This window comes from Suncus etruscus, chromosome 6 (assembly GCF_024139225.1).
Source record: "Suncus etruscus isolate mSunEtr1 chromosome 6, mSunEtr1.pri.cur, whole genome shotgun sequence".
In the NCBI taxonomy this organism is placed as follows: domain Eukaryota; kingdom Metazoa; phylum Chordata; class Mammalia; order Eulipotyphla; family Soricidae; genus Suncus; species Suncus etruscus.
The window spans coordinates 133,744,399-133,767,768 of NC_064853.1; the positions used below are offsets into that span (position 1 = coordinate 133,744,399).

At 47.5% G+C, this 23,370-nt stretch overlaps 1 protein-coding gene across 1 annotated transcript; it reads right to left on the reverse strand.

Annotated features, from left to right (window-relative positions):
• Positions 1-314: 314 nt before the first annotated feature.
• BOD1 (biorientation of chromosomes in cell division 1) lies at positions 315-6,741 on the reverse strand. The gene is made up of 4 exons (XM_049776102.1): positions 6,514-6,741; positions 3,856-3,980; positions 2,330-2,570; positions 315-1,128 (listed from the first exon to the last, which is right to left on the reverse strand). The coding sequence occupies exons 1-3, from the start codon at positions 6,739-6,741 to the stop codon at positions 2,375-2,377; spliced, it is 549 nt and encodes a 182-aa protein (XP_049632059.1). The 3' UTR covers positions 315-1,128; positions 2,330-2,374.
• Between the last annotated feature and the right edge of the window lie 16,629 nt (positions 6,742-23,370).

Below are 23,370 nucleotides of genomic sequence, written 5' to 3' on the forward strand. Positions count from 1 at the left end.
CTGAAGCGAGGGAACAAAGGCCACACAAGTGGAAATGTATAGGAGAGTTCTTGTGCCTTCACCCACAGAACTGTTCATTTAAAACTTGCTTCTCATTATGAGAACTTGCTTCTCAGTATAAATGAGGCAATGAAAAGGCTGAGTAGCAAATGGCAACTGAGGTAGAGTGATCCAAGTGCAGAGCCAGAAGTAAGCCTTGAGAGGTATGGCCCAAACACCAAAAATAAAAAGGAAGGAGAAAAGGAGATGCTAATTTCCAAACTCCTCAGGTGTTCCTTTAAGGTTAAGAAACTTGGATACAATAAAGGCATCAGTAAGAACTTGATGGCTTTATTGTATTGCAGATTCACAGCTTACCAACTTTGACCTACCCCCATTCAAATTAGGGGAACAAAAGTGCACCCCATCAATGAAACCCATAAAAAGCAGGAGGGGGCACCTCTTCACCCACCTGGGCTCTGAGAGTCTATAAACTCTCAGCCTTTATTCTACATTCCCTTGTAAAGAAACGAGAACCATGAACATGAGCAAAAGAAATACACCTGACAAATGAAGGATAGAAAAGCAGTCGGGGACAGAGCACCCACAAACGTCACTTCTGAGGGTCCTAGGAGTGGCCCCATTCCTGGTGGGGTAGGGGGGAAATGGTAGCCTTGAGAGGGTCACACTAGCCTGAAACATTTGGATTCCAATACCTCAAACATGCTAGTGTGAAACTAGGAGAAACACTGCCAGGACACTCCATTGCTAGGTACCCCCATTTCTCCTGAACCAACTCTGCCAGTGTTCCAGGAGCTTATGTTTCTTCACTGGAGCTTTTTGTTCCCTTAACACAAGCCCTATGATACGTGCTCAGTCTTCAAGTTCCAGCTCAAGACAACCACAAGTTGATGTAGTGCTTCTTTTATGCCTTGTAGTGTTATGCCTACTGGGTGGTCACAGGATGTGAGGGTGCACATGAACTTTCCTACCACCAAACTGGTTTCCTGTTCACTCAGGAGACCACCCCGAATCCATGTGGAGTCTTGAAATCAATGGAAGGGAACCACAGCTGGTCTTGATCGAAAAAAATGGAACCCAGTCCTTCTCATTAGTGCCGGGGAGCTTCCAAATGGTCGCAGGCCTGTTCTAAAAGGAAAAGACAATCAGCTCCAAGTGATTTTATTCTTTTTTTGAAATAGAAAGGTTTACCAGAAAATAGAAGGGAAAGAAAAAGACAACATCTAGTCTGGAAGGGACTCAGCCAAGGGCTAAGTTTTCCAAATGCTACTTTTTTTTTTGCAAGATGACACCAAATCCTTTTAATGCTCCTAAAGAGTTTTTATGATTCTACTACAAAGACTAGACAGAATGGAGCTCCTCTCCCAGCCCAGACAAAGCAACTAGAGGGCCTGCCCTATAGGGTTCTGCTCTTACTTGATTGCCTGGCTGATAATTCAAGCACAGGCACATTAAAGAACCACCCCAAACAGAACGAAGTATAATAGTCATCATTCATATTCACTCATATTTTAGGAGACCTGCAGAAAACATTGTTTTGTGCACCAACCTGACACAACTTTAAACTCCAAATAAAAAATTTTTTAAAAAGGGTGTGTTTCTAGCAATATTTACTAAGGCATCACAGTAATATGCAAAACCCCATCAGATCTATGGGTTGCCAGTGGGGCTCAGGTTCAAGTAGCCTTTACACCCACAGCAGGAAGAATGTGCTGACTAAGGTTTGATCGCTGGAATCTTATATGGTTCCCAAGCATGGCCAGGAATGACTCCTGAGTAAGTCCTGAACATCTGGTATACCCTTCTCCCCAGCAAAAGTAAATAGAATGCACAGCTTAATTTTATATTAAATTGTACACAAACTCCTGTCCAGGTGAGGTTCACTGAGGTAGTATTCAAACAAGAAAATATGTACTACACGTGCTTCTCTTCTCAGCTAATCTCTCATGAAGCATCTATTCATAGTTTAAACACTGAGCTCTAGGGGCATCAAAAAAATCACAAAGGGGCCAAAGTGGTGGTACGGAGCGGAAAGGCGTCTGCCTTGCCAGCGCTAGCCTAGAAGGAATCGTGGTTTGATCCCCTGGCATCCCATATGGTCCACCAAGCCAGGAGCAATTCTGAGCGCACAGCCAAGAATAACCCGAGCATCACCGGGTATGCCCCCCAAAATAAACAAACAAAATAACCACAAACAAAAACAAAAAAGCATACTTACTGACCCAGGAAAGTGCTCCTAATGTAACTAATGACAGACCAACAAGAGCACAAGTCTGTCTAGTGAACACTTTTCATAAATAATCAGGGACATCTGCCCCACCAGACAAACCTCTGAGCCAGGAAGCCTCTTGAGGTGAAAGACCAGAAGCCGACCTTATGATGCATCTTTGGACGTGGTTGAAGGTTCCTGGCAGTCAGGTTCCAGAGGGAGAATAGGCATGATTTCCTTCTTCTTGGCTGCCAGGTACTCGTGAATTGCACGCTCAATCTGTGGTCTGAAGATGTGATTGAGTTTGGGGTCTACCACCTGAGAAATGATTCTGTCCACACCAGCTTCGAGCATCCCTGACCTTGTGGAGAGAGATCATTCTGGTTAGCAGATCCAGGACTCTTCCTCCGCACTTCCTACTGTGTTTCAGGAGAGCCTAGCAACCGCCCACTATGAGGTCAGGAGAGTCCCTTGGCAGGCCATCCACCGAGACAGTGTTCAAACCACTGCAGCTTTACTTTGTAGAGAAAATATTAAACCAGCAGCAACCTACCATTCCCAATCCCCAATCTCACAAATCAAGGGTCTACCATGGACTTGTTCTCAAAAATACATACTAGATATACTTAAAAGAACTTTTTAGGGGCCGGAGAGATAGCATGGAAGTAAGGAGTTTGCCTAGCATGCAGAAGGACGGTGGTTCAAATCCCGGCATTCCATATCGTCCCCCGTGCCTGCCAGGGGCGATTCTGAGTGTAGAGCCAGAAGTAACCCCTGAGCGCCGCTGGGTGTGACCCAAAAATAAAAACAAAAAACAAAAAAACTTTTTAATTTCGGGCTGTTCCCAGCTCAGTACTTGGGATACCACTGTAGTGCTGGGATTTAAACTCAAGGCTCCAACATGTAAAGCCAATGCTCTAGCCCTCTGAGCTAGCTCCCTGTCCCTATCCAAACAAATTGCTTTTGAACACTTTAGTGGCTAAAATAAACCAAGTCTTTTTTTTTTTTCCATTATTAATGGGGGCCATCCCTAATGGTAGGGATCCTGAGGCCTCTCCTGCCAAGTTCAGTCCAGTGGTGAAGGCCTAATAGTTAAGAACTAGGATATGGGAGTGCTTAGGAGCTTCTAGGCTCACATCCTGTGGTACTGACCGGCTACCAGAACATCAGTGAAAGTACTTGGGGCAGAACTGGAGACTGAACGCATTGCACATACTCTTCACACGCTCATCACTTGAGTTATCTCCCCACATCCGCCTCCCAAAATTTTTAGTTATTTGAATCATACCCAGCAGTGCTCAGGTATTACTCCTGGCAGTTTTAGGGAATCAGACTCTTGAAACAAGGTAGTAAGGAAGAGTATGGTGACAGGACATAGATTACATTGAGTTTGGGGGGAAAAACTCATGCAGGAAAAGACATTTGACTTGCAAGCAGCCAACTAAAGATTGATTCTCCAAACCCTGGCAGAAATAATCTGTGACTAGTTAAGAGTAAACCCTGAGCACTAGCAGTGTGGCTCTAAAACAAACAAGTCCATGCAGGTTCGATGTTAAAGTAGTCTCTGAAGAATTAAAGTGGGGCCAGAGAGGAGAAGTGCCTGATTCAGGTTTACCGCCTGTTAATTCTTTGCCCAGCTCACTTACTGAACCACACTCTGTCGCAGGCCATTGCGCAGCTGGTTTTTGTTCATGTTTGGGTTCCACTCTTGCTTGTCCAGATGCGTTGACACAAAATTATCTACTTTCTGCCTCAGGTTCTGGTAGGCTGGCTACAGTAATAGAAAGAAGAGGAAGTCAGAGGGCAACAATCACCCAGAACACAGCCTGTCACAGGAACTGACTTCAAGTCCTACAATGTACTATGTACCATGGTGGCAGCGAAGAGTGGACAGCAAGACTTTGCCCAGTGAGAGGGCTAGCATTATCAATGCCAGAGGCCTTCTTACCCCACTGGTTTCTAGTTAACTGATAGAGGAAGCCCAAAAGCTACCTGTGAGACACTGGCAAAGTAGAGGAGAGGCAACTGTAAGACTTAGCAAGGTAGGCGTGTCTTGATCTACCGTATTTTCCGGTGTATAAGACGACTGGGCGTATAAGACGAACCCCTAATTTTGCAGTTAAAACACAGGTTTAGGCCTATATTCGCTGTATCAGACAGAACGTTCCTGTGCTGCAACTGTATGTACCACAGTGAGCCAATCACAACAAGCAAAGGTTCAAAGGTTATACTGTAATAGGCTTCCTCTCTGACTCTGGCCAATCTGAGCAGTGTAGATTTACAGTGTAGATTCGGGTCCAGAACATTGTCTAATTTGCATGCATAAAAAGCCTGCTTGGATTGGCTGAGTCAGAGAGGCGGTCCGAGCAGCCTTGCAGTGATTGGTCCCTTATCATAGGCACCTTTTCTGGCAATTCCCTGGTGGCGTCAGTTAATCTCCCCACTACATGAACCAAACAACACCCCATCCTCGGACCCTAGCACTGAACCACCAACATGGTTAGCTGGGTTTTGCCAGAAGCGGCCCCCAGATCTCCTGAGTACTATTTGGGAACCCCAAGAAAGAGATTTGGAAACTCTGCGGCCTGATTTTTGTTTGTTTGTTTGTTTCGTTTAGCGGCATATTGAAACATTTTTCGGGATATACTTGGCATATAAGACAACCCCCGATTTTCGGTTGACTTTTTTTTGTTTCTAAAGTCGTCTTATACGCCGGAAAGAAAACCTTCTGGTACATTTAGTGGTCTCCAAACCAGGGGCCCCTCCAAAGAGGCAAGAAAACCAAAAGCATCTCCAGAACTGGCAAGGGGAAACTATCGGCTCCCTATAGCACCTGCCTAGCAGGCTCTCTTTTCCTGAGAACTTCCCCTTCTTTCCACAATGGCAGAGCAGGGGGCAACCAATCCCTGCCCTTCTAGAAGTTTCCAGCTTTTGTAGATTCCTCGAGGAACCAGGTTCCCTCTACACATGACACCTGCATCTTCAAAGAGAATAGACTGATTGTTAACCATGCACCCAACGCTAACTTCTACTAGTCTGTTCAAGGGAGAACATTTTACTGAGGATAGCAATATCCGCACCAAACCGCAACAGGCCCTGGGAACACAGCTGCTTTCTTCAAGTGACAAAGCTAACCTGCTGTAAAGATTTTCTCTGCCTTGACAGTCACAGACCCACTGGCTATCTGTATTCTCAGCTTTCCCCTGGATGCTTCTGAAGTCTGGTGGGGATAAGCAGCTGCCCTGAGAACTAATACTCAGAAGATATTGGGGCCATAGTTACCTGTCTACTATAAGATTCAGATCACCTGGGATTCAACTGGTAACAACAGGTTCCTTTTTTGTTTGGTTTTGGGGCCACACTTGGTGGTACTCATGGTTTCTCCTTGGCTCTGCAATCTGTGCCCACTGATCTACTGACAAGATTTTCACCTACGTGGCGCACTTGGAATATCCTGGGGAGAAGGGAGGAACCCCTGGGGCCAAATGGACCTGGAATAAGAAACTGCTGCCTTGAGTCACAAACCACTAAGAAGTTCAAAGCATAGACTCCAGGGAGAGGGAACCACTCCGGAAGGACGTTTCTTTAGATAAGGAAAACCCAAACCATTGTTCCCCGGAGGGTGTGTGTGCATCTGTTCCAGTCCTTAGTCCCAGAGCCAAACTCCAGGTTCCTTGGGTACCTGGCAGGCTCAGACTAGCTGGCCCTGTCTTCTGTTTTGAGGCCACACCTAAAGGTGCTTAGGGCTTACCCTTGACCTGACTCTGCAATCGGGTTACTTCTTGTGGGACTCGGGGGACCCTATGGGGTACCAGGGACTGAGCCTAGATGAGCGGAATGCAAGAAACCTTCCATGCTGTTATCACTCGAGCCCCCTCTTCCCTCTCCTAAGGCCTCCTGGAACCTTCACAGGGTCCTGGATTCTCAGGACGGGAGAAGAGCCCCGCAAACAAAGGAGTCCACTAAATGCCAACCCCCTTCCTTAGGAGAAAAAGGAGGAGTCCTGGAGGGTGTTTTTGGAGGGGGCGCCTAGCGCTGAAACGGGAACTGTCGAGGACGAGATTGTGCCCAAGGATTGCACCGCGGGAGTGCAGCCACCGCCCCATCCCAACGGGGTGAGGTTCGAGGAGACCCGGGGCCCCTCCAAACCCTGCTCGTGGGCTCCCCAAATCTGGAGCACGGCGGGCCACGTCGGCCCACCGCGCCCAGGGAGCGGGCACCCCCGACCGCTCCCCGGAGGCGCCCTGGGAGAGAGAGGCGGGTGCGGGCTCGCTGCGTGCGGAGGCCGAGGACGGGGCCGGCACCTTGGTGTCCACGTCGGCCAGGCAGTCGCGGCGGAAGCTGTCGAACAGGCCGCGGCTCTTGAGCTGCTCCACGATGAGCACGATGAGCTGCGGGTCTCCGGGCGGCAGCGTGGCCGGGTTGATGGGGCCGCCGCCCCCGCTGGGCCCCGCCGCGCCCGCGCCGCCGCCGCCCGACGCGCCCGCGCTGCCGCCGCCCGACGCGCCCGCGCTGCCGCCGCTGTCCGCCATGGCCTCGTGGGACGGGAGGCGCCTCTCCTCGGAAGCCGGTCTCCAGAAGTGGCCGAGGAGCCGGGACGCAGGCGGCGCGGGCGGCGGGCAGGAGGCGACAGCAGCTCCGGGGCGGAAGCAGCGCCGACGCCGGCGCCCGCGGATGACGTCACAAAGGCCCGCGGCCTTGTGGGCGGGGTTTCCAGGGCACCGCCCAGCGCCGTCCTACGGAAGGCGGGCCGTCAGGAACTACAACTCCCAGCAGGCCGGCCTCGCGCGGACGAGCCTCGGGCATTGTGGGAGTTGTAGGCTCCCGCCCTAGCGATGGGCCGAGACAGCCGACAGTGCCAGGATGAAGATAAAGACTCAGCTGCAGGACTGATGCAGACGTAGACGTGCTCAGGTTCACCCCTTAGGGACTTAGTAAGTCAGGCGGGGCTTCAGAATCTGTGTTTTATTCAATGTTTTTTATTTTTTATATTTTATTATGCAAAGAAAGAGAACAGGTAAAGTGACAGTGGGAAGGCAGTCACCCATAAACAGGATTCTCAGAGAAAATCCCCTTGCTGACACCTTAATTTTGAACTTTCAGCCAAAAAAACGTGAAGAAACATAAACCCATGCAAAACCACAGAATCTTTGTTCTAAACATGCACATAGCACCCTCCTGGAACAAAATGAGCCAAGCTAGGTGAATTGGAAAAGAGCGGCCTACCCTTATATTCTAGTACGCATTATGTGTGCGGGGGCTAGGGTGTTAAAGAAAGTACGCAGGGTCAGGAGAAATAATACAACGGATCAAGTGTCTGCCTTGCACGCAGCCAGCCCAGGGTTGATCCTCAGCACTTCATATGGTCCCCTGAACACTGCCAGGAGTGATTCCTGAGTGAGGAGTCACCCCTGAGCTCCATCGTGTATGGTCCCCAAAACTAAAAATAAATACATAAATAAGTAAACAAAAATACTACACAAAATTAGGATGAAAAGTCTAAATTCTCTTACCTCTAATCTATCCAATAGTATATATTACCTATGAAAAAACTATCAGCATGAAAATGACAATTGGGGCTGAAGACATAGGACAGATGGCTTGTATTGCATGCTACTGACCGGATTCAGTCCTCTGGGAGTAATCCCTGAGCACCACCGGTGTGACCAAAAAAATGCAAAAACATAAAATTTTAAAAATACAATAATCAGGGCCCGGAGAGATAGCACAGCGGCATTTGCCTTGCAAGCAGCCGATCCAGGACCAAAGGTGGTTGGTTCGAATCCCGGTGTCCCATATGGTCCCCCATGCCTGCCAGGAGCTATTTTTGAGCAGACAGCCAGGAGTAATCCCTGAGCACCGCTGGGTGTGGCCCAAAAAAAACAAAACAAAACAAACAAAAAACAAACAAACAAACAAAAAAACAATAATCATTCCCATTGGGTATTTGGAATACTATGGATGGGTGTGTTGATAGTTCTCCGCATATTCCTCTTCATATTATCTGAAAGGCAGCAACAGTTGTTTTATTTATTTTATTTTGTTTTGTTTTGAGGCCACACTTGGCAGTTCTCAGGGGTTACTCCTGGCTCAGAAATCATTCCTGGCAGGCTCGAGGGACCACATGGGATGCTGAGGATCGAACTAGGGTCCATCCTGGGTCAGCAGAGTGCAAGGCAAATGCCCTGTCTATCACTGTGTTATCACTCTGGCCCCAGCAGCAACACTTTTTATTGCTATTTTACAGATGCAGAAAGTGTGTGCCCTGGCTCCCACGATTATTGACAGAAGAGAACGTGAACCCCAAGCTTGAAAGCAAAGGTCTCAAGTGGTCCTCAAACTACAGCCCGCGGGCTACATATTGTATTTGTTCCCATTTTGTTTCTTCACTTCATAATAAAATATATGCAGTGTGCATAGGAATTTGTTCATAGTTTTTGTTTTTACAATAGTCCGGCCCTGCAAAGATCTGAGAGACAGTGAACTGGCACCCCTGTTTAAGAAGTTTGAGGACTGCTGGATAGCCTGCTGTGCTCTTGTTGGCACATGCACTGGGTAAAGTGGGCATTTTAGTGGAGGCTTCAAACCAGTTTGTTCTGTAGTCACTGACCACCATGGGAATCCCAGAGCAGCCACTGCCTTTTGCCCATTATTAGCTCAATTCTTGGCCACATTCCTGTATTTCCATTAGCCATCATGATCTCCAAGTAAGTGGATGCCAACAATGAATCCTAGGCTACCCTTGGCATCTAGCAGGGCAGGCAAGATCTGGGAGAGTGCCAGAGAATGGGGCTTTTCTTATTCAAGAGCATGTCAGTTGACCCCGAGGTCCAAGAGGTGGTCCATGCAGGGGAGGCATTTGCCTTGCATGTAGCGTACTTGTTTGCTTCCTGGCACCACCTCAGATCTCTGAGCCCTGGCCAGGAGTGATCCCGAATATAGAGCCAAGAGGAAGTCCTGAGCATAATGGGTGTGGCCCCCAAACAAAAGCCAAAACAGAGAAGTAGGAGACTGGGGCAGAGGAGAAAGAGAGATAGTAGAGCATTCATATCAAGGCTATGAGTGTTGAGAATACGAATATGTGTGATAGGATCAATGTGATTGTGAATATGTGTGTGAGTGTGCATGCAGGTGTGTGTGGTCACTGGACGCATGAGAGCCAGAGCTGTTGGCGTCAGACCTGCATGACCTAACTGGCAAATGAACGAGCAGCAAAGATTAATCCTTTAGCAGCCTTGCTGAGAGTCACAGGGCTGCTGGAACTTTCCTCCAGGATACTCTGCTACATGTGCCGGCCCCCTTACCTCTAGAATTAATAGAAATGAAGAGGAGGGATGAGGAGCTTATGCTAAGACCAGGGAGGCTTGTTACTACTTCACACTGGCAGTAGGAGGCTACTGTCCCAAGCGCAGGAAGTGTAAGCTACATTAGTAGGCACCAGAGGGAGCCGTTGCTGTGTTAATTATGCTGGACCTTTAGCATTTTCTCTGCAGTCTTCTCCCTATTTGGACTGATCTCATATTTCAGGTGTTTCTTCTTTTTTTTATTTTTGGGGCGATGGAGGGAAGAGCTAGAGCTACATAGTGCAGTGCTTTAGGAGCTACTGCTGGCTCTGTGCTATGGAGTCGCTCCTAGTTGTGCTGGGGCCCAAGTGGGGCAGGGGATTAAGCCCAGGCCTCAGCACGCTAAGAGGGTGTTGTAGGCCGCTGAGCTCTCGCCATCACTTCAGATATCCTTTAGGAAGAAATGCCTATTGGTTCTTCGTGGTCGATTTTGTTTCTAATAGCGGCTCAAATGCAGGAAATGGCACATATGAATTAATAACTGAACAAGAACTGAGATGTATCATTTGCCAAGCACAGATTCATAAATGCAGCCAAGTAGATGGGTTTTTGTTTTTTTGTCTTTTGATTTTTTATTTTAATTTAATTAAATTAATTAATTTATTTATTCATTTTTTTGGTTTTTGGGCAGTGCTCAGAGGTTACTCCTGGCTCTGTGCTCAGAAATCACTCCTGGCAAGTTCAGAGGACCATATGGGATGCTGGGATTCGAACCATCGTCCTTCTGCATGCAAGGCAAATGCCTCCATGCTATCTCTCCAGCCCCTTAATTTTATTTTCTGTTGCATCAGAGGACTCTGACACTTTGTGGCTTTGTGACTTTGGGACAGTTGCAGAATCCTCCTGAGCCTTAGTTCTTCAAAACCCTGGAGAAGCAGAGGCCCCATTTTGGCCTCATTATAGTCTTTAGCCAATACTGGCTAGTATTCTGGTCAGAAATGAACATGTGGGATTTGATGACTTCTCTGATTCCTTTGCTAAGCTCTAAATTCTCAAAAGGCAGGTCTTTTAAACTTATTTTGACCTGATCATGTTGGCACCCAAAGCAGTGCCGCACATATAGGTACTCTGTTAATATGTGATAAGTAGATGGAAAATTAAAATGTACAAATGAGTGAGTGATATGTCTATCAGCACAGTTGACCCTTGAACAGGTTAGGGGTATCTATCTCCCAGACAGAAATCCAAATATAGTTCTTTACTTCCCTCTTGGTTAACTACCAAGAGCCTTTAGTTGATCAGAAACTAACAATGGATTAACACCTTTTTTTTTTTTGTTTATTTGATTTTGTTTTTATTTGAGGTAACTGGTGATATTTAGGAATTCTGTGCTCAGGGATCGCTCCTGATAAATCTGGGTGACCATAAGTGGTTCCCAACATCAAACCCAGGTCAGCAGCATACAAGTGCCCTACCCAGCCCAAGATTAACATCTATTTTTTACATTTCGTGTATTACAAGATTGAATTCTTATTACTGAGTGACCATTTCTTAATGGTTATTAAGAAAATCATGGGAGCACAACTGGAGCAGTAGTACAGTAGGTAGGGCATTTGTTTTGCATGTAGCTGACCTGGGTTCGATCCCTGACATCTCATATGGTCCCCTGTGCCTGCCAGGAGTAATTTCTTTCTTTCTTTTTTCTTTTCTTTTCTTTCTTTCTTTCTTTTTTTTTTTTTTGTTGTTTTGTTTTGTTTTGTTTTTGGGTCACACTCGGCAGTGCTCAAAGGTTACTCCTGGCTCTATGCTCAGAAATCACTCCTGGCAGGCTCGGGGGACCATATGGGATGCCAGGATTTGAACACCTTCCTTCTGCATGCAAGGCAAATGTCTTACCTCCATGCTATCTCTCCGGCCCCAAGCCAGGAGTGATTTCTAAGTGCTGAGCCAGGAGTAACTCTTGAGCACCTCTGAGTTCATTTGCACTGGCTCACTTCCACCCCTCTGGGGTCATGGATCTTTCTGCAAATTTATTTAATAGGTTATTGAGATGGAATGATCATCCCGGTGACATAGCTAGCTGGGAGAGAATCTATTTACCATTTACCAAAGGCAGCACAATCTTAGACTCTGGTGTATCTGAAAAGATGACTTGTGTCCTAAGCAGGAAAGATGTGCCTTGTGTCTGTACCTGTAAAACAACTCAGCTTCTAGTTCTGGACATAGAAATATCAGAGCATCAAGCATGAGTAATGCAGAGTTAAGATATCCAAAAAAGGGGCCGGGCGGTGGCGCTAAAGGTAAGGTGCCTGCCTTGCCTGCGCTAGCCTTGGACGAACCGAGGTTCGATCCCCCGGTGTCCCATATGGTCCCCCAAGCCAGGAGCAACTTCTGAGCACATAGCCAGGAGTAACCCCTGAGCGTTACTGGGTGTGGCCCAAAAACCAAAAAAAAAAAAAAGAAAAAAAAAAGGAAAAAAATGAAGGAGAAAATGCCTGTAGCAAATTCGACCTCAAGAACTTCATATGTAGAGAGAAAAATATCGCAACAATGGAATAGGGTCAATATTACAGAAGCAAAAGTTCTTCACATAAGGATAGATAATGGTGCTGTTATTGAGGTAGATAGAAAACAAACTGAAACTATGGGAATTTAAGATTTATTTTAAGTCAATGGTTGATGGAAAAAATGATGGAAAAATAGGTCTCTGGTGAAGAAGAAAAGAGAAGATTCATCATTTTTATGTACATCAAAATTGTTGCTTAAATGAAAACTAGTTACTTTTTTCTATTTCTAGATTATCAAATGAATTCTAATTAAAATGGAGTTTTTTGTTTGTCTGTTTTTGGGCCACACCCTTTGGTACTCAGGTACTCCTGGCTCTGCACTCAGAAATCAACCCTAGCAGCCTCAGGGGACCATATGGGATGCCGGGAATTGAACCTGGGTTTATCCTGGGTCTGCTGCCTGCAAAGCAAATGCCTTACTGCTGTGCTATTGCTCCAGCCCGAAGGGCATTTTTTTGTTGTTTTGATTTTGGGCCACATCCAGTGGTGCTCAGGGGTTACTCCTGGCTATCTGTTCAGAAATAGCTCCTGGCAGGCACGGGGGACTATATGGGACACTGGGATTCGAACCAACCACCTTAGGTCCTGGATCGGCTGCTTGCAAGGCAAACACTGCTGTGCTGTCAACCCCTGAAAGGCATTTTTAATAGATAACATGAGAACAGTTTTGTCTTCATGTATTGCCTGTTGCTAAGGGAAATCATGGAGCTGTTTATAAACTTCAAGATAGAGAAATTGGAAGACCTAAATGGTTTGTCTGTCAATTTTCTTGACAATGTGTAGTGTGGTCAGAATTTCTTTCTGAAACCCTTCATTTTTTCTAACTTATGATTAAATACTTTTATTTCTTTTATAATTTTAATTATTACATACAAATATCAACAAATATTGCTATAATTTTAGAGATTAAAATATATTTTTAATTATTTGATTAAAAGTATTATAAGAATCACTGAAAGAAGTTTATATTAATGCTAAATAATTTTTAATGTTTTAAGAGATATTTGGTAGTGTAAAAGTGATAAGAAAATTTTCTGAGTTAGGGGATTTCTGAGTTAAAGTTTTATCCCCTTTTATTAAAAAGTTATACAATTTACTGAGTTAATTTAGCCATAGAACTTTCATAAAAGCAAAGATGTTGGGAACAGAGTGATATGCGGCCTACCCGGGACAAACCTGGGTATGATCCCCAGCATCCCATTTGGTTCTTTGAGCCTGCAAGGAGTGATTTCTGAGCATAGAGCCACGAGTAACCCCTGAGCACTGCAGGGTGTGACCCAAAAACAAAAACAAAAACAAAAAGGAAACATAGGGGCTGGAGTGGTGGCGCAAGCTTGAACAGACAGCAGTTCGATCCCCTGGCGTCCCATATAGTCCGCTAAGTCAGGAGCAATTTCTGAGTGCATAGCCAGGAATAATCCCTGAACAACACTTGGTGTGACCCTAAAAGAAAAAAAAAAGAAAGAAAGAAAAGAAAAGAAAGAAAATCAATGGTGGGACAGAGATGGTACAGGAGTTAAGGACCTTCCTTGCCTTGATACTACATATGGTCCCTGAACACTTCCAGGGCTCACTTAATAGCACAGAGCCAAGAATAGCCTCAGAACACTGAAGGGTATGGCCTCCAAATAAATAAGAAACTCATAATAAGATTTAGTCATATCATCAAGCTATATCATCTCTGGTGCATGTGGGTGTGTGTGTGGGAGAACTGATATTGGGCCTTACCTGTTAGTATTCAGGAGCTATTCCTGGCTCTGTGCTCAGTAGTGATCCCTGGTAGGACTCAGGGAGACTGTTAATAGTGCTGGGGATTCAAACTAAGGCTGTAACCCTGCAGCTCGCCACCCATCCCATACTAGTTCCCAGGCCCAACATTCTTGGCCTTAAAGGCCTTGTCCTTCGCGGGAGCTGGCCCCCACACTCACTCACCGATAACATAGTCTCTATTCTCTCCGAGGGAAGCAGGATTCAAGGAGCCAAGGGCACCCAAGTGCTGACTCTGGAGGAGGGGTTCCAGCCTAAGAGAAGCAGCTGCTACCAAAGCCTCAGGACAGAGGTTAATGCTACCCCAGCAGTATTTTCCAGAGTGCTCAGGGCCTTGGCCAGGCTGTTTAGAAGCAGCATCTTTGCACAACCTTTACCCATGGTCCATATCCAGCTTCAAGTCTTAGCAGGAAGAGATTATCTCCCCAGGGGCACCTGAGTAGGCAGTCTCGGACACCCCTGTTCATGTGGGGGCTATGAGGGGTCCTTGTAATGCCCAGCAGTGTGATTTGGGGAGCAGCTCAGGGCCTCTGGGCCTTGCTAACATGAGCATCTTACTCAGCCCTCTTCGGGATTCTGGAGGTTCCTCTGTTTCTTTTTTCTTTTCTTTTCTTTTTTTTTTGTTTTTGGGCCACACCCGTTTGACGCTCAGGGGTTACTCCTGGCTATGCACTCAGAAATCACCCCTGGGTTGGGGGGAACCATATGGGACACTGGGGGATCGAACCGCAGTCCATCCGCTTGCAAGGCAGACACCTAACCTGTAGCGCCACCTTCCCGGCCCTCCTCTGTTTCTTTTACTGCAGGTCGGAGGTGGGGGGACTTGTGGAAGAAGCTGGAAAAATCTGGGGCCGGAGAGATAGTATGGAGGTAAAGTGTTTGCCTTGCCTGCAGAAGGTCGGTGGTTTGAATCCTGGCATCCCATATGGTCTCCCGAACCTGCCAGGAGCGATTTCTGAGCATAGAGCCAGGAGTAACCCCTGAGAGCTGCCAGGTGTGATGAACAAAAAACAAAAAACAGGGGCCGGGCAGTGGCGTTGGAGGTAAGGTGCCTGCCTTGCCTGCGCTAGCCTAGGACGGACCGCGGTTCGATCCCCCGGCGTCCCATATGGTCCCCCAAGAAGCCAGGAGCAACTTCTGAGCGCATAGCCAGGAGTAACCCCTGAGCATCACAGGGTGTGGCCCAAAAACCAAAAAAACAAACAAACAAACAAACAAACGAAAAACAAAAAACAAACAAACAAAAAAAGGAGATGAAAAAATGTGAAGCAGTGCTCATGGTCCCAGGCTTGGGGGATCAGCTCTAGCAGAAACTCAGGGGCTTGTTGGCAGTGCCTGGAGAATGATCTGCCTATGCAGGTTTCATGAGCCACAAGGAGGGATGACCACCAAGGAGGCAGTGACTGGGACCATCTGCTCCCCTTTCAGAGTTGGAAATTGGCCCTAGCAATGGAGGCAGTGACTTTAAATAGGCTAGGACCACGATTCACAATCACCCCCTTGAAGTTCCCTGGTTTCTCAAGCTGCCCAGGGAATGATGGACCCAGTGAAACTGGAGATTGGGAAGCCCATGAGAAGACTAGAAGATTTATCTCAGAGGGCTGATGGTAGCTTTGTCATTCTATCCCTTGAGATCTAACCAGGACTGTGCACCCCTTCCCCAGGCCACCTCAGCATTTCTACAAATTCTCCTCAGTTCTTCATCTAACTCCTCAGGCCTCTAGTGTCTGGATTTCCCTGGAAAACTCAGCACCTTGATTGTGTGGCCGTGACTCAAGCGCTGAGGGAATGAGAGAAAGAGCAAATACTTGTAGCAACGCCACAAATGGGGCTGGGGAAGTGGGCTGTGGAGTGGTCTTCCAGCCTTGCTCTGAGAGATTCATGGTCAACTCACATCCACTTCATTCTTCCCTCCCCTCCTGTCCCATCTCAGTCCCACCCCCAGGGATGTGCCAGTCCCTGTGACATTGATGGCTGAGTCACCATAGCAACTCAGATCTCGCCAGCTCTTTTTTTCATTTTTTTTGTTGTTGTTGTTGTTGTTGGGGCACACCCAGCAGTGCTCAGGTTTTGATTTCTGGCTCTGCGCTCAAGAATCATTCCAGGCTGGCTTGGGGAGGGGGGATATTGGGGATCGAACCCAGGTTGGCAGTGTGCAATGCAAATGCCATATCCACTGTGCTATCACTTTGGCCCCTCAAGCTCGTTCTTTCAAATGGGGCTGCTTTCATCTCAAGGAGCTCAGGCAAATACGTACATCATCCTGTTAACAAACACTGTTAACAAACAAGCCCTCTGAAGATGGGCTGCGATTGCCCATTGCTTTTCTGAATCTCTGTTAGCTGTTCACAATCATCTTTGCAACAGCACCTCCCAATACCAGTGGCTTATTCCAGACATGTACTTCTACTCTGGACTGGAAGAAGGGGTTCCTGGGTGAACGTGTTGTCTTTCTTGTCCAAGATGGCCACCATGGACAGCTGCAAGGTAGGCTGGGAAATGTAATCGGGAGCTTTGAAAATTTTCCAGGTAGAAATCAGGGTTTGAATGATTACAGAAGATGACGCTTGTAATGTGGGGGGAGGTTGAGGAGGTTTTGTTTGAAGTGTCTGCCCGTGAGTCTCCAGCTATCTTCCTATTTGGAGGGTATTTCAGTGCCCCTGAGCCTGGTCAGACTCAAATCAACCTTGGTGCCTATGAATCTCACTTTGAATTAAAAAAAAAAAATGGGGCAGGGCCAGTGCATGGTTTGTCTTGCATGCAGAAGGACAGTGGTTCAAATCCCAACATCCCATATGGTACCCAGAGCCTGCCAGGAGCGATTTCTGAGTGTAGAGCCAGGAATAACCCCTGAGTGATGTTGGGTGTGGCCCCCCCCCCCCAAAAAAAAGAATGGGGCATATATTAGCTTCCTTCCTTGGGAGTAGGGGTGGGAAAACTGTGCCTGAAAGAGGGTGAGCTTAAGAACCTTCTGGAAACCAAAACACCCAAGCTCCCACTTTTTTGTTTATTGGGTAATAGGGGCCACACCTACATACCTGACCATGCTTGTTGATTACTCCTACTTCTGGATTTGGGAGTTTCCTGGGTTTCCCCCTCATGATCAGGAAACCATGTGGTTGCCAGGGATCAAAGCTGGGTCAACCACATGCAAGTCAAGCCCTCCTAACTCCAGTCCTATCTTGCTTGCATTTGCTTGATTTTGTTTTAGGGCCACACCTGGCTGTGTTCAGAACTTATTACTGCCTCTGAGCTCAGGTGTTCAGGGGACTGGACGCAGTGTTGGGGATCAAATCAAATCAGACCCTCCATGTGATAGATCTCTCTGGGCATAGCCTCCAACTCTGGTTTTAATGGTCACATGACCTTGGGAAGTATTGGCCCTTCTCTGAGCCTCAGGCTGCTGTGGTGATTCTTTTGCATGTGGTTGCATTGATGGAACCGAGCATTTGACAGATGCCCCTTCTCTGAGGGGCTTCTGGTTCCTGCATGTCTGGGGATGGGGCAGGAGGGAAATTGCCTCTGGGAGGTCTCCTGCCCTCCAGCAGTCATGAGCACAAATGTGGATGAGATGGAGACCTTACAGAAATGGAGAATCCAGATTCCTGAGTGCTTGGCTTCCCAGAGATTCCAGGTTGGCTCAGAATGCATTTGATAGGATTTTTCTTTTCTTTCTTTCTTTCTTTTTTTTTTGGGGGGGGGGGGGCACACCTGGCGGTACTCAGGGGTTACTCCTGGCTGTCTGCTCAGAAATAGCTCCTGGCAGGCACGGGGGACCATATGGGACACCGGGATTTGAACCAACCACCTTAGGTCCTGGATCGGCTGCTTGCAAGGCAAACACTGCTGTGCTATCTCTCTGGGCCCAAAAAATAAGCCCATAGTTTCAGAGGGAAGATTCAGGCATATGGGACTAGTCAAAGGTGTGTATGTGTGTGTGTGTGTGTGTGTGTATTTGTGTGTGTGTGTGTGTGATTTTTATTTTCTGGCTTGGGAGGTCATACCACACAGAACTTGGGCTACTCAGCACAGTGCTGCAGGTACCAGGCAGTGCAGGAAATCAAATCAGGGATTCTTGAAGATACAGCAGGCCATGATCCCCTTGAGCCTCAGTATGGATCAAGGACCTACAGGGGCAAGACCTCGTGCTAGTTCTTTTGATACCCAAATCAGGCAGAGAGAACCCCATTTTACAGAAGACAAGACTGAGGCTCAACTAGCTGGGCTGTCCCTCAAGCCTCTGCCCTAAGCGCCAGATCTAGTTCTTAGCTCCTCCACAAGCTGGACCCTACCTCTCCATCTGCGGTGGGAGCAAAGCAGTGCAAAGGGAAATGGCCGCTCCACAGCTCACTTACCTGATGTTCAATCCTTTCTCTCTGTGCCTTGCACCTGCTCACAACCCTCCCCCTCCACCAGTCTCCTTCCTAGCTGGAGGAGGGGACTCAGCATCCCTAGAAGTTGGAACTAGGCCTCAGGTGCCATGGTGATTGTTACCATAGAAACGTGGACTGCACTCAGCACACCTCCCGATCCATAGGGTTTGCAGAGGCAGAAGCCAGTGGTGGGGGTGAAGGATGGGGGACAGCAATGTTGTCGTGTTATAGTGCCTCCACCCACCTTCCGCCATGCCTGCTGGGGTCTGGAAGTTTCCCACTGTTACTGTTCCACCTGGCCCCTTACCCTTCCAAGCCTCCCCCTCACTCCCCCAATACTTAGTGAGTCTGTCCTCAGTCCAGGCCACAGTTTTGGCCATAGCAACCAACTAGAAATGCACCTAGCTCTCTTGGAGTAAGCGTGGATGCTCTGTGTTTTGGGATTACTCCCAGTGGGTTTGGGACACCCTGTGCTGGTGCCAGGGATTGATCCTGGGTCAGCTGCCTTCCCCACTGTCCTCTGGACTCTTTCACCTGCTCCTGCCTGGGAGAAGGATGTGCTCTTCAGATGATGGCGGCCGTAAATTCTGAGGTACATGCTCAGATGCAGAGGGAGTTCCTGGGGGCTCAGAGCCTCATTCTTGGCAGGTCAGTAACAAGCCTTGGTTTACTGACGTCTGTACTGACTAGGCTCAGCTGCTCACATTCCAACCCCCAACTCTCTCCCCTTTGAAACACTCCCAACAACCTACGAACACATAAGTAGGATTCCAGGGGCACCCCCAGAGGGCCCTTTAATAGCGGGTAGGAACACAGGGTGGGCGGGCCACATGGGTAGCATAATGCCTGGCATTCCCTAAAGCCTGCATGTTCCCAGCCCTAGGGGTCCTTGCAGGGGGTGGGGAGGATGTGACCCAGAGCAGGATACTGGGGAACTCTGACACTTGGAATGACAAGATTTCTGGGCCCCCCCTCTTCATGAAGACCCAGAGTGTGTTTTAACGGGCACATCAGATCACTTAGTCCTGGAACCTGAGAGGAGGAAGACGCAAATCATTTGCTCCCTCTGGGATGTAGGAGAAGTGCCACAATCCTGAATTTTCACACACACACACACACACACACACACACACACACACACACACACACACACACACACCTTTGACTAGTCCCATATGCCTGAATCTTCCCTCTGAAACTATGGGCTTATTTTTGTTGTTGGGTTTCTCCCAGAAGTACTTGGGACCATGTGGTGCTGGATTCAAATACAGGGTTCCCATGAGAAAAGTCTGACCACTAGCCCTGATTCCTGCCTCCTAGTCCCTACCCACCTTTTTCACAGCTCCTTGGAATCAGATGACATAGATGTGAATTTTCATTTAATTGTGAGAGAGAGAGAGAGAGAGAAGAGAGAGAGAGAGAGAGAGAGAGAAAGAGAGAGAGAGAGAGAGAGAGAGAGAGAGAGAGAGAGAGAGAGAGAGAGAGAGAGAGAGAAGATGGGGTGAAGGTGATTGCCTTATACATAACTGGCCTTGGTTTGATTCCTGGCACTGCATATGGTTCCGAAAATATCACCAGGAGTGACTCCTGAGCACAAGTCTGGAGTCAGCCCAGAATAATGCTGGGTGTGTCCTAGAAACCTAGAAAGAAAGAAAATGATTTAATTTCTTATCAATAATAACCTTGGGGCCGGAGCAGTAGTGTAAGTGGTAGGGGTGTTTGTCTTGTGCGTGCTAATTTGGGATGGACCACGGTTATATCCCCCAGCATCCCCAAACCAGGAGCGATTTCTGAGTGCATAATCAGGAGTAATCCCTGAGCATCACTGGGTGTGGCCCCAAAAGCAAAAGAAAACAAAACAAATAATCTTTATAAATCATGGTTCTTTAAATATATTTTTTAAATACTCTATATGCCTGACACAGTGTCTTATGCCTCTATGCTTTGGAATTGTTCTCTCTCCATCCAGATGTTCTTTCCATTCTTTCTTGCTCATATGCTCCTGCGTGACCCTTAGGTAAAAGTGCCCATCACTAGAAAGGCTTCCCTCATAGCCCTTTAGATTTCACCTCCTTTCCTTTTCCAGGCCAGTACACTCTGCTGCCCCATCATAGTGCCCTGCCTGGAATCCCAGTCTCTGGCTCATGCCTGGCTCTGACCATTGCCCAGGAAATGCTTCCTTTATGAATGACAGCATCAGGCAGTTTTCCCACAGATGCTCAGGCACCTGGTGTTAAAGGAACCCAATGTTGGGCGCTGTTGGGTCAAAGGGAAGGAGCTGCAGTGTTTATGGGGTTGGGAGATTCTGTGCAGAATCTACGATGGGAGCATCTGGGAACTGAAAGAGCCCAGAGCCCTATTTTGCTTCATCAGTGTCGCTATCCCTACAATGCTGTCATCCTTTCTTCTCCCTTGGATTCGGGCATCCTAGCCACCCTGTAATGGCTAAGTGTGGAGGCAGCACCCCAAAGGGGCCATGGATTGGGACCATCTGATCAGTTTCCAGAGTTGGATCCGCTGGGTTGTAAAAGCCAATAAATGTTAGAGAGCTGTCGGGCCTGGCAGCCTCAGGAGGTCTGTTAAAGTCTGCTTTCCTGAAGGGGGTTCTGCTTTCTGTCACACAGACGGACGTCAGGATGAGGAGACACAGAGGACCATGGTCTCAAAAACAGCCTGGTCTCAAGGCTGTTTTTTTATTGCTACTTCCGGAGCAGCTCCTGCAGGAATAACCTGTGGGAGAGCTGCACTGGAGCTGCACATTTACTTCTAGTGAATGTTCCAGAACTACATTTGCATCCCTCTGATAAAATGAACCCAATTTCTGCCTGGATGCTTGCTCTCCCTGGTCCCAGAATCTCAGCTTTTGACTATTGTCAAAAGCTTTTGTATGTGTGTGCATATGTGTATGTATGGTGCTAGCAACAATAAAACCCAGGGTGCCACACATGCCAAGCCAGTGTTTGACCATATTCCCAATTTTTTTTTTTTGGTTTTTCGGGCCACATTCATTTTGATGCTCAGGGGTTCCTCCCTGCTAAGTGCTCAGAAATTGCCCCTGGCTTGGGGGGACCATATGGGATGCCAGGGGATCGAACCACGGTCCTTCCTTGGCTAGCGCTTGCAAGGCAGACACCTTACCTTTATTGCCACCTTGCCGCCCCCCACCAAACTAATGTTTTTAAAATAATTTTTATTGAGACCCATGTGAATTACAAGTCCTTCACAGTTATATTTAAGGTACATAGTGACAGTTAATTAGGGCAATTTCCTCACCATCAGTGTTGACCTCCTTTCGCCCCTTTCCCAAGCATGCATGCCCTACTTCCCCCTTTAGCCCCTGGACTGCTGGTGTAACCAGTGCCCTTTGTATATAACTTGTTGTAGATCTTGATTCTGTTGTCGTTGACTTTGGGTTTGGTATTTAGGCCTGATCATTATTTCCACTCAATGTTCATGCGACTGTTTGCTCCTGGTACCATCCACTTTCTCTCTCTCCCCTCCCTTAATTTATGAGGCAGAACAAAATGATTCAAGTTCTGTGGTTCTGTTGGGAAAAAAATGGGAAAAAATCTGGGAGAAATCTATTTAAAACTATCAATATCAATTTAAAAGAAGAAAAAGGTGGGCCCGGAGAGATAGCACAGCAGTGTTTGCCTTGCAAGCAGCCGATCCAGGACCAAAGGTGGTTGGTTCGAATCCCGGTGTCCCATCTGGTCCCCTGTGCCTGCCAGGAGCTATTTCTGAGCAGACAGCCAGGAGTAATCCCTGAGCACCACTGGGTGTGGCCCAAAAACAAAAACAAAAACAAAAACAAAACAAAACAAACAAAAAAAAAAGAATAAGGAAAAGGAAAAAAAAGAAAAAATGAAGAATCAACGACTAAATACCCAACAGCCACAATAAACAACTACTAAACAACAACACAAAAAAGAGGGGATAAAAGGAGGGCTGGTGTGGTGAGGTTTTATGTTCTTTTTTTTTTTTTTGCTTGTTTGTTTGTTTTTGCATAGGCACAGTAAATATTGGGGGACATTTGAAAGGGAATTCCCTTGGCCTAAGAGATACAGGGTTTCTTCACCTTTGATGCATACTGTCATGGGAACAACTACAGGCTCCAGATATGCTCATTCTTTTTTTTTTTTTTTTTTGAGCCACACCCGGTAACGCTCAGGGGTTACTCCTGGCTATGAGCTCAGAAGTTGCTCCTGGCTTGGGGGACCATATGGGACGCCGGGGATCGAACCGCGGTCCGTTCAAGGCTAGCGCAGGTAAGGCAGGCACCTTACCTCTTGCGCCACCGCCCGGCCCCAAGATATGCTCATTCTTGAACCCCAATGTCTTTTTATGGTGCCAGAAAACGTTCTGCTCAGTTGTGGCTGACAAAATCAGTCCTCTATAATTAGAAATCTTGGGGCCGGGAAGGTGGCGCTAGAGGTAAGGTGTCTGCCTTGCAAGCGCTACCATAGGACGGACCACGGTTCGATCCCCGGGCGTCCCATATGGTCCCCCCAAGCCAGGGGCGATTTCTGAGTGCATAGCCAGGAGTAACCCCTGAGCGTCAAATGGGTGTAGCCCAAAAACCAAAAAAAAAAAAAAAAGAAATCTTGTTATTTACACATGTCATAGGATAGGTCCCAGACTAACTTTTGACTTTCTTTCCAGAGAACCCCACGAAGGAGAATGATTAAGTTTTCCAACCAAGAGAGGGATATGTCTTTTCCTTTTTCTTTTTCTTTTTTTTTTTTTTTTTTGGTTTTTGGGCCTCACCCATTTGACGCTCAGGAGTTACTCCTGGCTATGTGCTCAGAAATCGCCCCTGGCTTGGGGGGACCATATGGGACGCTGGGGGATCGAAACGAGGTCTGTCCTATGCTAGCGCTTGCAAGGCAGACACCTTACCTCTACCGCCACCTTCCCAGCCCCTAAGAGAGGGATATGTCAAGGGGTCCAAAGTAAACCATTTCCCAGCCCCTAGAGTGAAAAAAAATTCCCTGGAAGCTCCTGGTTCATCTGCTTTCTCCCTCAGCCCCAAACTGGCTTTGCTCTCAAGCCCCTGCCATCTGTGAAATGCTGTGCTCCCCCAGGGAGACTCAGGCTGATGTAGGTCCTTCTCCCAGCTGGACCCCTGCGCTCAGGTGGGCCAGGGCGCTGGCAGAGTTTGGAGGAATGAC

Excerpts from the sequence above, each read along its gene's own strand:
- BOD1 (XM_049776102.1), bottom strand. The coding sequence starts at position 6,741 with ATGGCGGACAGCGGCGGCAGCGCGGGCGCGTCGGGCGGCGGCAGCGCG. Across the intron at positions 3,981-6,513 it reads TGGCCGACGTGGACACCAAG|CCAGCCTACCAGAACCTGAG; the intron begins GTGCCGGCCCCG and ends CTATTACTGTAG. Across the intron at positions 2,571-3,855 it reads CTGCGACAGAGTGTGGTTCA|GTCAGGGATGCTCGAAGCTG; the intron begins GTAAGTGAGCTG and ends TCTCTCCACAAG.